The sequence below is a fragment of the Canis lupus genome, chromosome 18, assembly GCF_011100685.1.
Source record: "Canis lupus familiaris isolate Mischka breed German Shepherd chromosome 18, alternate assembly UU_Cfam_GSD_1.0, whole genome shotgun sequence".
In the NCBI taxonomy this organism is placed as follows: domain Eukaryota; kingdom Metazoa; phylum Chordata; class Mammalia; order Carnivora; family Canidae; genus Canis; species Canis lupus.
The window spans coordinates 47,245,740-47,261,435 of record NC_049239.1 but is presented as its reverse complement, the minus strand read 5'-3'; the positions used below and the strand labels follow the sequence as shown (position 1 = coordinate 47,261,435).

Genomic DNA, 15,696 nt, shown 5'->3' with positions numbered 1-15,696 from the left:
CCTGCCTCTGCAATCTTTTGCTGGTGACCTCGTCCACACCCCTTCATCAGAAGTGCCATTCCCACCGTTCTCCAGAGTCCACGCTCAGCTCGGACCTGTCCTCTGGCCTCACACCCTGACCACAGGCAGAAGCCCCCATGCAGCATCTCAAAGACCCGTCACATCATCCCCTGCCATGTCTGCCTGGGGATCACAGCAGTCTCTTCTCCCCTACTGCATGGTCAACCGGAGCCTGGAGAGAGGGCTTTCCTGATGATGCCCCTCCCTCATCCCCCAATCCAGCCACCTCTCATGCCTGGATTTTGGTCCCCCCGCGCCCCCCACATCTCCTGTGTCCACCCTTCTTTCTAACCCTGGTTCTCTCTCCCTTCTCCCTCCCAGGACCTCAGCCATAGTGCCTCCTGTCTCCCCTGTCCCTTTGGGATCACATCATGTTGCACCCAGACAGTGGCCCTTCCGGGAAGAGTTAACTACACGTGGGTAAACGTTGGTGGCACGGTAACCCAAAGGATATGCTCACTGTACAGCTTATGATGAAGAAGCAGCACGTGGGCCCCAGGTCGTGCCCTGCCCCACTCACGGGACAGTCGCTTTCAAGGCTCCCCCTTGGCGGTTCCCTCATCAGCCTTAAGAAACATGCTTGCCATGGATTTCCCCATTTATCAACTTTTGATATCTTTCCTTGCAGGGGACTAAGGATGGAATTCTCACCATTTTATGATTCTTGGGCCTCCTATCTCCCTGTATAGTGTCACCGTTGTTTGGATTCAGTCCACAGTGATCCGTGCCCAGTGCTTTTTCCCTTGGAGCCACAGGGTCCACGGTTCGCCACTGCGTTTTCTAGCAATGCCTTCATTCAGCGTGATACCCTGCTGTTTTGGAAGCCCTGCTGCACCATGTCTGCTTCTAAGCCCACACTGCTCATTCTCCTGGGAGGCCGACCCTGGACCTGATGTCCTCTGCTCATGCCCTGGTTGGGGCCACTCCACCTTCTCCCTGCCTGCCTCCAGGGCCTCCTCTGTCCTGTTTTCCCCCACATTTTGCTGGGGCATGTTCTCTATAACTTTCTGGGAAAAGGCGCAGAAAGAAAGTTTTATGAACTCTTGAGTGACTGAAAATGCCTCACCCTTGGTGGGTACTTTGGCTAGGTATAGAATTCTATTTTCCTTCAGAAGTTTGAAGGTGTTTCTGTAAATCTCTACTGAAGACCAGCCCATGGTTCGGTGGGTCACCCATCAGTTCTTTAAGAAGATTCCTGGGAGTTCCAGGGTGGAAGGGCACAAAGACATGGCAGCTGCTCTCTCTAGTGCCAGGTTCTTGGTGAGTCTTTCTTCTCATTCCTCCCTGGAATGTCTGGGAGTAGGGTAGTGGGCCTCCTTGGGTGGAGCCACCATGCTTCCTGGATGTTCCCTCTTACTTTTCACCTTTCTTCTTTATTTCACTTTAGGGGAGATGTCAATCATTCACCAAGTTTTTTTTATTTTTTCCTGATTTTAATTCAGCAGCATATTTTACATTTCCAGGAGCTCTTTCTGGTTTTCCATTTGTTTCTTTTTCACAGCATCCTGTTCTGGTTTAATGATTACATTACCTTCTTGAATTTCAGAGTGATCTTATAAATGCAGAGCTCCATTGCCTTATATCCTTTGGGGTGCCCTGCTGGCCCCCTTAAAGGGCCCCAGGGTATAGCACCATCTGGCACTTCACCTCCATCACCCCACCCTCTCCCTTGGCCTGTGCTCAGCTCTCTACTTCTACTCACATCCACAAGTCAGGCATGTTCCATCCTGCCTTGGGGCCTTTGTGTGTGCCACCCCTGTCTGGATGCTCTCTGCATCCTTCTGTGTAGTCTATCTAATTTCCACAGATGCTTTATGTTCATATCACAGAGTGCTTCCATGGATGCCGTTGCTAATGGATGCCGTTGCTAACTTCTGACACAGGATCACAACTCTGGTTATGTGCCCCGCCCCCCCCAGCTCTCTTTATAGCATTTGGCATGGTTCTAACTACATAGCTGTCTCCATTCTCCCATACCTCCTGGAGGACGATCCCCATGAGGGCAGGGTTTGGTTCACCTTGTCTGCTGCTGTGCCCCAGGGCCTGGCACTAAGCTGCTGCTTGTATACATGTCCTATTGCTACTGTGATGAGTCACCACACACTTCCAGGTGCACACACTGACAATCTTATAGCTCTGGAGTCCAGGAGCTCACTAGGCTAACGTGAAGGTGTCATCACAGCTATGCTCCTTCTGGAGGCTCCAGGACCAAAACCACTTCCTGCTTTTTCCAGCTTCTAGAAGTACCTTCCTTGGCTCATAATCTCATCCTCCACCATCACAGCCAGCAGCCTAGCACCTTCTCTCCTCTCTAGCTTTTGTCTCCACTGTCACAGCCACTCCTCTGTCTCTGACCTCCTGTGTCCTTCTTGTAAGGACTCTTGTGATGACACTGGGCCCATCCAGATAAGCCAGGGTAATTCCCATCTGGAGATCCCTTACTCAGTTTCATCTGCAAAGTCTCCTTTGCTGGGTCAGGTGTCAGGGAGTAGGACAGGGACATCCCTGGGGGTGGTATGTGACTCCAGTGCTCATATGCACTTGCAGGGAAAGTATAGAGTTTCAGTGGAAGGTAACTGGATCTCCTGGAGGAAGTGTCCTTCAAGGGGACACCTCAAGGATCAGCCAGGTAAGGAAGGGGAGATGTCACAGGCAAGGAGATTAAGGTGAGCACCTCTGAACAGCTTCAACAACTCCTGGGTGGAGGGATGATTTGAGATAGGGTGGTCAGGGGCCACCTTAAAGCTCCAAAAGCAACCACGAACAGGCTAGAATTATAATAAGGGCAGGGGATGCTGTTGGTGACCATGGGGGTAGAGGGCAGCATGATTCCTGCCTCCACAGGGCTATTCCACAGGCCACTCCTTCCTTGGCATCTCCTGGGCTCTCTTCCTGTCCTCTTTTTCTCTGGCCCAGGTCTGATGACCTCTCATCCCATCTGAGTCAATCTGGCCAGCCCCTGTGGGTCCCCTGACCCCTGCCTCCAGAGCAGTGATTCAGAACACACAATAGCCTCTCCTAAAACCTTTCAAGAGCTTCTGTTGGGGCTAGCATGAAGACCCAAGGTGCAGGATTCTCACTGTGTGCCCCCAGACTTATCCCACCAGGTTCTTGGTCCCCTTTCTATCCTCACACCTGCCCTGGGTGAGGCCTTGCTGAGAGGCAGAGGCAGCAGCAGAGTTCAACACTCACGTTGTAACTGCCTTCCAAGCTACAGGGTCTCTTCCTGAGATAAGGAGTCACCAAACACCCAGGGAGCCTGACCCTCCCTGTGGGACAAGAGCCATGCTGCAGGCGGTGACCTCACACCAGAGGAGGCTAAGCCAAATTGGCCTTTAGATTAGATTTGATGTTCTCAGAGAGGCTAAACGGATGGGTGTCCACAAACAGAAGGGAATTGAAGACCCTGTCAGCAGACGTGGCCATAGAGCAGGGTGTGAGCAGTGAGTGGAGGGAGAGGTTGAGGGCTCCAGAGGCAGAGGTTCCAGAGACAGACAGGGAGACCCAGCGAGGAACAGAGCTCCTTGCACGGATCTGTGGGAAGGCACATATGTGCCTGGAGTGCAGGGCAGGAAAGATCAAACAAAACCAACACGTTGTCAAGAGATCCGCAATGTTGTTGGCAACTACGGCACTGTCGTCAGAAGCTGACATACCACAGCGGGAAAAACAAACAAACAAAATAAGGATGTGGAGGAACCCAACTCCTCCACTGGCAAGTTCAAGTCAATCAGCAGAACGGCCCAGGTTGCCTCTACATGTGCACAGAAAGATCATGGAAACAACCCCCTTAGGCCCCAAGGGAAAAGTCCACGCATTTCAAAAAGTTCATACCTTGGAGTAAAATAGGAAATTAATACCAGCTAAGGAGTGACAAAACTGACACACAAGGAGCTTTACAAGATCATGTAGTTCCAAACGATGCTTTGGATATAAAATAGCAATTAAATCCATCTAGAAAGACCCACGACAAGAATGATAGAAGCACGTGGGATGCTGCCAAGAGGGTATTCAGAGGAAGATTGATAGCCATTCTAGAAAATCAGAAAATGAAGCTTCAACTCAAGAAGGTGGAGGAAGAACAGCAAGATAACTGCCGAGAAAGAACTAGAGAGAGAGGATAAAGGAAGATACGAGCAGAACAGGAAAGTGTTTATGAAGGCAGAATTGGTCAGTAAAACCAAAGGAGGGTTGTTTGGGAGCCAATGACATGCAAAAGCTTGAAGCAGGAGACAAAGAATTTGGATTGGAAGAGGAGGAACAGCCATAGGTGCAGAGTGAGTGGAATACGTCATGTCCTACAAAACCAAAAACTTGACGGGATGAATCGCTTTTTAAGGAAAAATTACCCTAAGCAGCCAACGAAGGAGGAAATCCCGAATAAACTGAAGCCCCCAGATGAGGTGAAATAATAGTCACTTATTCTCCTCCAGATGGGCTCAAGTCTAGTTTTTTGGGGGCGATTCTACCATATTTCCATGAAGTAGAAACATGGATCTCACACAAAGTGTTCCGGCGCACAGGAAAGATGGGGCATCGCCTAATGTATGAGAGAAAACCAGGTGCCAACCAGGTGCCAGAGGCAAAGCCAGCTGCAAACAAGAGTCCCCCACCCCCACCGTGTCCCCTGCATTGTAAGAGAGCAGACTGGATCGGGCAGTTCAGAGGCATCTCTAGAATGCAAGGCCAGCTCGATCCTGGAGGCTGAGCCACGCACTAGCTCACATGGTCTATTTTGGCCGCTAGCTTAGGTGTGTTTTCAACCTGACTTCTCCTGCCACCATGGGCTGATGGGCTCTGGGGTGTGTCCCCCATCCCCAAGCTCCTGGCCTGCCCTCACCATGCCAGCCCTGCCTGTCCTGGCTGTTATTCTGGAGTGTTGTTTGTCTCCAGCCCCTCGCCCCTCCACAACTCAGGGCCAGGCACATGTGGGCACTCGGGGAGGGGGTCTCTGTGGAACCCATCTGGTGTTTACCTCCACACAGCTTTGTGCAATCTTCCCCACCAACCATGGTTCTTGCGCAAACAGGGTGTGACGCTGGGATGGGAGGGAGGGAGAGATGGGTGCACAGAACACGCAACAGGGGATGGGAGGCAGCCAGTGGTGATGCTGGAAGCCCAGCCTCCCCCTGCAGCGAGCTGAGGTTGATGGGAACAGAGGGGCCCTGGGATCCGGAGGCAGGGCGGTGGTTCAGGTGTTTCAGAGTTGAATGAACCCATGGATATACATTGGCGTTCAGATGACCTCTCAGGGGCAGAGAAACCAGGGCTCTGGCACCAGAAGGTGGGAGTGCTTTGCTGGGAGCCCCCCCCCCCCCAATGCCTTCACCATGTACCTGGGCATCTGCTAGTTCAGTGAGATCCACTCCCTCAAGTGCCCCTGGGCCGTGTACCCCACAGCAGCTGCCCTGCGCGGGTACCTGGCCGGCACTCAGGAAACAGGGGTGGAACCAGGCCGGAAAGAAGCACACTCTCAAAGGAACCAGGGCAGGATGTGGGGCCTCTCTGGGAAAGCCCCATGCCCCTCACTCTGACCCCAGGGCTCTCAAACCTGTTCTTTCCTCTGCCTGGTCTCTGTCACGCTGCCTCCCTCTTGCCGTTCTGGCCTCACCTCCTGAGAGACGCCCCTTGGCCCCCTCCAGTCCTCTGTATCAGAGCCCCCCACATTCCTACTGTTATCCGAAGGTTGTCTTGCCCACTTTTGTTTCCCCGATTCCTGTCTGTCCTCCCCAACAGGCCACAGCCCCTTGGGAGCCAGGACCCCCATGCTCTTGCCCAGCACCAATGCCCGGGGCACAGGGGTGTGCAGGGCCTGCTGATTGAACAAATCTGTGAGGGAGGGAATGAGGCCCAGGAGAGGACAGTCCTGGGTCCTGCTGGGCAGAAGCTCCTTGGGGAGCTCGGGCTGGTCTGTGCAAGGGGACGGAGAGGCCTGACCCTGTCCAGGCTGGAAGGGGGAGCGTAGCGAGGTGGGGGTCCCACAGGGCTAGTGCAGGGGCTGCGTGACTCTGCTGGTGGCTGGACCCCTCATGTCACCTGCCTTCTGAAGTGACAAGTGGTCTGCCCCCCTCCCCCAACACAACTCTGCTGGCTTGGGGACAGCGGGACGGACGCCTGTGGGGGAGGGTGTGGTGGGGGCCCTGGTGGCAGCTGAGAGCAGGGCCTGCAGGCTTGGGGGGACCTGGGGAGGAGGACTTTGGGCAGCTGACACTGGGGACCTGGGGCCTGACAGATGGGCCGTAGGGGCTTGGCAGCTGGACTGGTAACAACTGGAGTCAGAGTGGGCCACCTGGGGCCACGTCACAGTGCCTGAGCTGTGTGTGTGTGTGTGTGTGTGTGTGTGTGTGTGTGTGTGTGTATGTGGGGGTGGACACGGGGGCCTTGGGCAGGAGAGGGCACAATGGGGGTCCCTCTGGGCCCTTCTGCACAGTGGTGACATCCTGTGGTGGCCCCCAGCATCAAGCTCAGGTGTGACAGGCTTTTCCACCCAAGAAAGTCCTCTGTCTGAGCACTTTTGGGCGGCCCCAGTGTGCACACGCTGCAGGGACTCCTGAATGTGCACATCCCGCTTTGGAGGCCGGGAAAGGCTGGGTGCCATCAGCGTGGGACACAGGGTGGAGAGGGGGTGATTGTGTGTTCAACACCCCTGCAAGGTCCCTGAAAAGATAACAGCTCAGACAGTAACGTGTATCCGCCAGAAAAAGGAAACACAGGTTTCATGGAGAAGTCGCTCGGGAACAGCTGGGTTAAACAAAGTAGGTTCTTCTCCTTGCAGGCCTTCTCAGAGCATTTAACACGCAGATAAGCATGCTTTGTACAAAGCTGGGGGAGCGGAGCACAGTCGGGAAGGGAAAGTGTATCTGGAATGTTCTGGGGATTCTTCTGACCATGAACCCACCACCACAGTCGGAATGCTGAGTGGCACGTCCCAAGGATTCGAGCTTCCTTAAGTGCGATGCTCTGCCTCTGCCCGGGACCCTGTGTGGGGAGGGCTGGCCCCTAGCGTGGCTGTGCCACCTGTCCCCGCCCCCGGAGGCTCCCGCAGGCTTTGTGGAGCTGGGACAGCCCTGAGTTAATGCCCTGGGCGCTGCCCTGTGGCCACGGCCCCCGGCTGAGCCTTGGGAAGGCACCAGAACGGCCACTGGGGAACCTGCTCTTCCCCGGGAGCGGAGGGAGTGTGGGGAGGGCTGGTGGGCTTGGGCTTGGGTTTGGGGGAAGGGGCCCCCCCACCGCCGGCTGGGGTCGGCTCCGCTCTGGGGCCGCTGGAGTCTGTACAGGGCTGGGGGCGCCGACACGGCCTTGGTCTTGGGGTATGACGGGGGTTCAAGGTAGCGCTCAGAAACTGGCTGAAGCCACGGAAAGAGCCGTCGTGGGTTCTGTCCAATGTAGTTAAAAACATCTGACTGTGACCACAGAAATGCTGGCATCCGGGGCTGCTGCAAAAACATCTTCATGTGAAATGCAAACGCGCCGCTGCCTGAGGAGCTCGCGTTAACCCTTGGAAGGGAGTGTGCTCGGGTGGAGCCCTGGCCTGGCCTCTGCAGGGATGAGGCCTGGGCCCCCGCAGGGGTGAGGCCTGGGCGCCGTGCCCCCCACCCCTGGGGTAGGCACAGCGCATGCAGAATGTCACTGGACTCCACTGCCCCCAGAGGGCCCCGCGCGGCCTCGGTCCTCCATACGCTCACAGCATAGGGATATCTAGGTTTTGGGGGCGACTTCCAGAGGCAGAGGGGCAGCCCCTCCCGGGGCTCAGGCTGTGACTCAGACTCATGTGCACTCACCCAAGGGACCCTGAGTCGGCCACACTGAGTCAGGTGCTGTGCGTGGTACAAGGAGGCAGAGTAAGGCCTGCGGCACTCGGGTGGTGTTCCGGGGTCGGGGAGAGAGACGTGAGAACCAAGGCAGTAAAATACCTAGAATGTTAGACGGTACCTGGGGGTTTTGGGGGGCCTTGGAGAGCTGGGCACGCCTGATGGATGAGCAGGGCGTACATGGGAGGTGTCAGCCGAGGGCGGAGGGCACCAGCAGGAGTGGGCAGCCACAGCCCAGGAGCCACGGCCCCGCGGCCACCGCTGGGGGAGGCATCCCTTCACAGCACGCTCTCAGCATGATCCTACCACGGCCAGCTCGCCTGTCCACCTCCGGGACCGCCGGGCGAGCTCAGCCTTCCAGCACCGCTCCCAGTGCTACCACGCATGGTGCAGAGGTCTGTCCGACACCTGGGCCTGGCGCCCTGGGAGTGAGTCTCTGAGGGGTGGTGGCGGGGCCAAAGGGCAAGCACAGCCTCCATCTGACGGCCCTAGAAAGTCTCCCCAGACGGGCAGGACAGCCCTGTGTCCTCCCATCGTCACCAGCACTGAGCACTACTCTTCTTTTTAATTTTTGCCAGTCTGCCCTCTATGGCCAGCTCCCAGACCTCAGTCTGTGGGCTCTTGGCCCACGCTGTGTCTTCGTGGCAGTGGGACTTTCTTATGCCCTGTGTGATTGCACCGTGTCCTGTAGGCCGTGTCTGTTCACCCTCTTACCACCACACACGGCACAGAGGGTGCCCCCCAAAAGGGAAGGTCTGGTCTTATTCCCTGAAACAGGACACGCTGGGAGGGGATGTGCTGATGGGCCTCAGGCCTCTAGCTGTGGTCCGTTTCCTCAGGGGCTTATTGCTCTCTCCAGGCCAGGCCACCAGCTGCCCACATTCATCTTGTGCAGGCGACCCTCACTCAGGCCTGTGTGCACACTCTGGCCCCCCAGTGCCAGGGGCCGCCTGCCAGGGAATGTGTCCAGCTGGTCCAGCCCCCAGGCCCGCCCCCCCGCCCCCAACAGGTGCGGGTGACTCAGCACAGGCAGCTGTTGGATGCAGCCTGGAGACCCCTGAGCAGCCTGCCTGGGCTGAGGGTGGGGCCTCAGAGTTCCGAGGGAGTCTGGCGGGAAGGGGTGGGCATAGCTCAGGCCAAGGCCTCTGCTGCTCTTTCTCTTTGCCCACCCTTGCCTAGTAAGGCCTCCAACACCTCCTGCTCTTCTGCTTGTACAGGAGGAGGGGGTTCTCCAGGGAGGGGCCTGGGTCTGTCTCGGCCTGGGACAGGGATGGTGACAGTACCGTGTGTCTGTCCTGGCAGGCCAGGGTGTCTTGGGTGCCCTGTCTTTCTTGCGGTTGGCTGCTGCCACAGGATACTCTGTCCCCACTCCAGAAGGCTCTGGTAGCGGCATCGGGTATCTGGGTGTACAGAGAGGGAGGGATCTCAAGACCTTTGACTCTGGGCCAGGAGAGCCCCAACGTGTCCCTTTAAAACCTAGTGATGCCCACAGAGCATCAGGGTCCTGAGTTTCCCTGCATGGGTGTGTACGAGACAGGGCTGCAGGCGGGACACACACTTTCTCAGCAGCCCCCCGGCCAGCCCTGGAGGCAGGGGGTCAGGCAGGCCAGGAAGCAGAGGAGGAGCACCTTCACATAAGCAAAGAAGAGTCCCAGAGGGAAATGGCTCAATACTTAGGTCTTGGCAGTATGACAGAGCTGTTTGCTCTGAGGCAAATGGAACAGGGAGGGGAGCTGGCCTTGAGGGCTTGGGGCCCACGCATTCCTTCTCCCAGGAATCCTTGCTTGAGCTCCTTCATCTACTCCACCGAGTTTGCTTGTTTGCTCACTCTCTACCTCCCTTCCATCTGTCCGTCATTCCATCCATCCCTCCACCATTCCATCACCCATCTGTCCATCTATCCATCCATTCATCCATCATTCCATCTATTCATCACCCATCTGTCCACCCATCCATCCATTCCTCCACCATTCCATTCCATCCATCTGTCCACTCATCTGTCCATCCATTATTCCATCCATCCACCCACCCATCTCTCCATCTATCCATCCATCCACCATTCCAACCATCTGTTCACTCATCTGTCCATCCATCTCTCCACCCTTCCATCCACCATCCCATCCTTCTGTCCATCTATCCATCCACCCATCCATCCACTCACCTACCATTCATCCATCCATCCATCTATCCACTCATCTGTCCGTCCATCCATCCATCCATCCATCCATCCATCCATCCACCATCCCTCCATCTGTCCATCTATCCATTCACCCATCCATCAGCTCACCTACCATCCATCCATCCATCTATCCATCCGTCCATCTTTCCACAATTCCATTCCATCCATCTGTCCATCCACCATCTTCCCTCCCTCCTTCCTTTTCTTCCTTGTTTCCCTTCCTTTTCTTTCTCTCCATCCATGCTGCCCTCCCTCCACCTACCCACCCTCCCACTGCCCACCCACAGCACTCACCCTGCCCCGCCCTTGCCCCAGGCCTGTGTGCCTGCTTTCATTCCTTCTACAAGCAGTTAGCAGCTGCCTCCTGTGTATCTTGCAGCAATGACAAGAAGATCAAAAGGCCTTGATGACGCAGCCGCTGGCCTCTGGAGTGACAGCCTGCCACTAACTAAAAATAGACCAGGATCAAGATGCTGGCCTTCTCTCTAGTCCTCCTCTGTCTCTTGAGTCCCTGCCCCTCTCGACAGGGGACACATTCCCTGGGGCCGAATGGGCCTAGATCAAAGGAGGTCATGGGGACAGGCATGGGGGTGTCAGGGCTTGGTGGCCAGGTGTGGGGTTGAGGAAGGGGGTTACTCTCAGGGCCTTGGCTGACATCATGGATGGGGCCATCTGCTGAGAAGGCAAGCACCCAAGGAAGGCAGGCTTGGGGGAGGAAGAGGAGGCACCTGATCCTGGCCCCAGTGAGTGTGAGGAGCCAGGTTCCCCAGGAGCCCCAGTGAGGGACACACAGGTGTGGGCTGGGCCAGCATTGGGCTCCTAGGATCATGTGGCCTTGAAATGGCCCCTGGGTGTTTATGGGGTTGTCAGAACCCCCACCGAACTGCCCTGGGCACGTGGGAGCGGGTGGGGACAGATGCTGTCCACTCCCGCCCACCCCGTTGACACATGCCAAGAGGGAGCTGGTTGGTGGTGGGAGGCTCAGCTTGACCTTTGTTCATGGTTAATTCATTCAGACAGCAAGGCCACCACAGAGTTTGCTAGGCGCTTACTACACACCAGGCTCTGGTCCAGGCACAGGGCTTTCGTAGGGACAATCCTACACTAGTCCTGACACGGGGCAGCTTCCCTCTCCATGAGGGAGCCAGTCACCCCTGCCAGCTTTAGGGTCGGATGGGGATGAGGGACTGGGGGCACTGGAGGCATGTCAGCCAGGGCTCTGGAGGCATAGACCTGAAGGCAGTGAGGGGACCAGCATGTCAGGTCAGGGAGGAGCAGGAGCAAGCGGTGGCTCCAGGTATGGCCACATGGCTGGTCGGCCACGGCACAGCTCCGGGTTATGCTTCGCGTGGGCCCAGAGGCCTTGAGGAGGGACCCCCAGGAGGCCAGGGGTGGCAAATGGGAGCTTCAGGCAGGTAAGGCTAGAGGGACTCATGAAGCTGGGGACCCACGGGCTGTGGAAAGGCGCCGGGAGTGCATTCCAGGGAGAAGGGGCTTTAAGCTGGGAGTGCGTGGTCTGGTTTATGTTTGAGACATCCCTGTGGCCACTGCGTGGAGACAGGAATGCAGGGGCCGAGGGAAGCCGGGCGCCCCTGGGGATGGGCTGGCCCTCATCTTTGGGAAGGAGCACTACGTACATACATGCTGTGCCCGTCTGACGGAAATGCCCTTCCGCCCTGGCAGAGGCTGCAGAGGAAGGAGGCTGTGTTTCCAATCCACCTCCCCAGTACTTGTGACCCATGCCCCTGGGGCGCGTGGCTTCCTTCCTTCCACACCACCATGTTCTCAGCTATAAGTGACCTTGGTAACGCCACCCACAGGGCTCTGGTGAACCTCACTGACTGCCTGGCCCACTTCTTCCAGGCAGCCCTCCCTGGATGCCCACGCCTCAAGCGGTTTCCTCTTCCTTGGAGTCTCTGCCCTTTGGACCTTCCTGGGACACAGGATGCACTACAGTCCCTCCCCTGTGTGGACAGCTGGCCCAACAGACAAGGAGCTCCCTGTGGGGGGCACTAGTGTGGCTTCCAGCAGAGTCAGGAGCCTGATGCCCCTGGGCTGCTGCACATGATGTCAACAGTGGCAAGTCTATCACTGTGGCTCAGGACACAGCCCCTAGCACCCTGGCCTCTGCAGTCAAGGACTCAGGACCCCTGTGGGTGTGGGGGTCCTAGCTCCAACAGGCCAGACCTCGTGAGCAAGCAGGGCCTGTTTTTGCTGATACGACGGTCCCATAAGTCCCACCGTGGCAGCCAGCCAGGCAGGCAGCAAGGAGCTGGGGCCTGGTCCTGCTGTCAGGGTGGGGCTGGGAACAGAACCCTCCTCCCTGTCCCAGATCAACAGGAGGAGGAGGGGGAGGAGGAGGGAAGGGAGGAGGGGGAAGGAAGGGAGGAGGGGGAAGGAAGGGAGGAGGGGGAAGGGAGGGAGGTGGAAGGAAGGAAGGGAGGGGGAGGAAGGAAAGGAGGATGAAGGAGGGAGGAGGGGGAAGGAGGGAGGGAAGAAGGAGGGAGGTGGAAGGAAGGGAGGGAGGGAGGAAGGAAGGAGGGAGGGAGAAGGAAGGAAGAGGAGAGGGAGGGAGGGAGGGAGAGGGGGGAGGAGGAGGAGGAAGGCAGCCTGTCCACACTGACTTGGTGTGTGTGCGTGCATGTGTAGGCCTGGGCCACAGCTCACACTCCAGCAGCCTGTAGTCCCTTCTGCTTTAGTCCGGGGTGGTGGGGTCCTACACCAGAGGCAGGGGTGAGGCTCGGAGGGGTTAGGAGACCCTCCAGGGTAGGGGTGTTTAAGCAACAATAGGACGCACGACTAAAAGTTGGGATTTTCAATAAACCATGAATTTCCTCTAGTATAAAACATTGTAGAAAATATTTGGGATATACTTATACAAAAAGTCCTTGTTCACCTTAGCCATCCTGTGTTCTTTTTCTCTTTCGCTAAAACCAGGGACCTGGAGGCCCTGCCGCTTGGGGGTGACTTCCAGACCCGGGGCCCCCAGCTCTCCCTGGGCTATGAGGCCTGTTTGTGGGGTACGGCCCCATCCCCCCGCTGCTGGCACTTGCCTGGCTGGCTCCCCTGCCAGAGCAGCCCTCGGGTCGGCAGCTCCTGGGCCAGCCCACACCCCACTTCCCTCAGCCACGCTCAGGTCCTGTGGAGCCCACGGGGTCAGAAAGTCTTAGCCCCTCGGTCCCCATGGTTGGCCGGCCCAGGTGGGCAGGCAGGTCCCAGGGAGGAATTCTCACTGCAACCCCCCACTCCCTTGCCCACCAGGAACATTTCCTCGGCTTCCCATCCTGGAAATCATGCACAACCTGGCACCAGGGACTCTGAGTCCCCGGGGAGGGGCAGAGTGGGCACCTCTGCTATCGTGAGAACATGTCCCGAACTTCCCACTGCCCACAGGGATGACGCCCTGATCCATGGCATGTTTGCACTGCCCAGCAGGCCCCTGGCACCCCAGCAGGCGCCTGAGGAAAAGCCCATAGTTGTTACCCAGCGTAACTGACTACTGCCTCCGGCTCGGCCCCCAGTGTGTGCTCACTCAACCCCCAGTGCGGGGCACCCTCTCCTCTCCCAATTATGTTAAAAATAAGACTATATTCTCAGTAATGCGACTTGTCCCCACTGCAGAACTGTGGGATGCTGGTGCTGACAGGGCTCTGAGCACCTGCTGCCCGTCTTGTGGGGCAGGGCCTCCATTTGTGTGGAGAGAGGCCCCCCTGCACCCACCATCCTGCTCTGTCTGCTGAGCTGGAGGGAGGAGGCGGCCATGTGATGGCAGGAAGCCCTGTCCTGGGATGCAGGGCTCCGGGGCTGGCTCGTCCACCATGATGCGGGAGGCTGGCAGTCACACTAAGGCCCATGGGGGGGAGGGCACACAAGTTGCCCCTTCTGGTCCTAAAAGTGGCCCCGTGGGCCCAGTTAGCAGAAGGGGAAACTGAGACTCAGGAGGTCTAACACCCGTGTGGTCCCACAGACAATGATGGTGGAGGTGGCCACTTAAACTCTCATGTGACGGGTCACGTTCCACCATGTGATGGCCACCATGCCCACCACCATCTGCTCTCCTCCGGATGGTGGTCTGCCAACACCCTCCAGCACTGCCCTTGCCGAGAACACCCCAAGCACAGGAGCAGGATGAGCACCCAGCGGGCACTCAGCCATCCCTTTGCTCAGCACTTCTGCCCTCCTTGTCCCTGGTTCCTACCTAGCAGCACCAGAGGCCGTGAACCTTAGCAGGATGCTGGGACCCACAGGCATGACCTCATGCTCCCCCTTCCAGGCCTTATGAAATGTGTAGCTATAGCTTAATTAACCGGCACACAGGTTCAGGAGGACATTCTGGCTATGTGCACAGAGCAGTGACAGTGCCAAGGAGCTGAGCTTGGGGGACACAGAGAGGACCCAGAGGATTCTGGACCATGAGAGGGTCTCAGGCTCAGGGACTCCAATGGGATGGAATGTCAGAAGTCTGGGCTATGCTATGGACAGTGATCCAGGGCAGCAGGAGGACAGCACAGTGGCTTCGTGAGGGAGGACTCCATGCTGGGCCTGTAGGAGGGTGGCAGGGTGTGACAACATGGTACAACCAAAGTGTGCAGGAAGGGAGTGGAGATGTGCTGGGGACCATGCCATCCTGGTGACCTGGGGACAGTGACAGTGCTGAGGCCAGCCAGCTGAATGCCACACCAAGAAATTGCCCGTGACAGCACCAAGGGGGTAGTCGGCATGAGGGGGCGTGAGGTTCTCATCCTGTCCTCCTGCCACACCAAGTGTCTTCCCATTGGACTTCCAGCCGCCAGCCCTGTCTCTAGGCAAAGCTCTTGGAAGCAGTGCCCTGCGTCAGCACTGCGACATATGGGGTCCCTCAGTGCGCAGCTGACACCCCACCCAATCACAGTCAGCACAACCTAAATGCCAACAAGCCTACCCGTGCTCTGATCCCGAGTAAACATTTGAAAATACTTGGAACATGAAAGAGAGGCCAGGCTGATCAAACAGAAACAGAGGATCAGGAAGTGACGCGATTCCAAGATATGAAAATGTATCTGGAATTCCCAGAAAGATTCCAGGAACTGTTACACCCACCAGGCAAGGGCAGGACCCCACCACAAATGTGACAGAACAAGAAGACAGGACACCGAAGACAGGTTTGGTAATAGGATTTCATTACGAGGGTAAAGTCGGGGATATAATCCTACAAATAGAAGAGAGAGAAAAGAGACATGGAAGTTTCCTGTAAAATGTCTTCCATCTGATCAAAAGGAATTTGAAGGAGACAAGGGACATGATGTCATGAAGGACATGATCAGAAACAAGAAAGAGAACTTTTCTGGAGCTCAAGGAGTTAAGTTCCTGAAGACTCCCCCCACCAAATACTCAGCACCCTCAATGAACAAAGTTGGCCACAAAGGAACCTCAGGGGGAAATGCAGACCCTCCAAGGCTAGAATGTAGATATGGGAAAATTCCAGGGAACAGAAAAAGGGAAGAACATTGAAGAAAGTTTGAAGCTGAGGCAGGCATGAGAGGTCTCCACAGGAGGTCTGGAGGCCAGGAGGCTTCAGGACAGGTCTGCAGGATTCTGAAGGAACACCTGTGATTCTATACCCAGTTAAACTATCAACAGGCACAATGATTGAACAAAGGTGAATCT

At 56.7% G+C, this 15,696-nt stretch overlaps 1 protein-coding gene across 3 annotated transcripts in view; it reads right to left on the bottom strand.

The window, feature by feature from the left end:
- KCNQ1 (potassium voltage-gated channel subfamily Q member 1) overlaps window positions 1-15,696 on the bottom strand; it is a 323,020-nt gene that overhangs the window by 23,613 nt on the left and 283,711 nt on the right. For 2 of the 3 annotated variants that reach the window (XM_038563590.1, XM_038563592.1), the window contains one exon: window positions 9,155-9,271. The exons of the other annotated variant lie outside the window; for it this stretch is intronic. In XM_038563590.1, coding sequence (XP_038419518.1) covers window positions 9,155-9,271 — 117 coding nt within the window. The remainder of the gene's footprint in view (window positions 1-9,154; window positions 9,272-15,696) is intronic. 3 annotated transcript variants of the gene reach the window in all.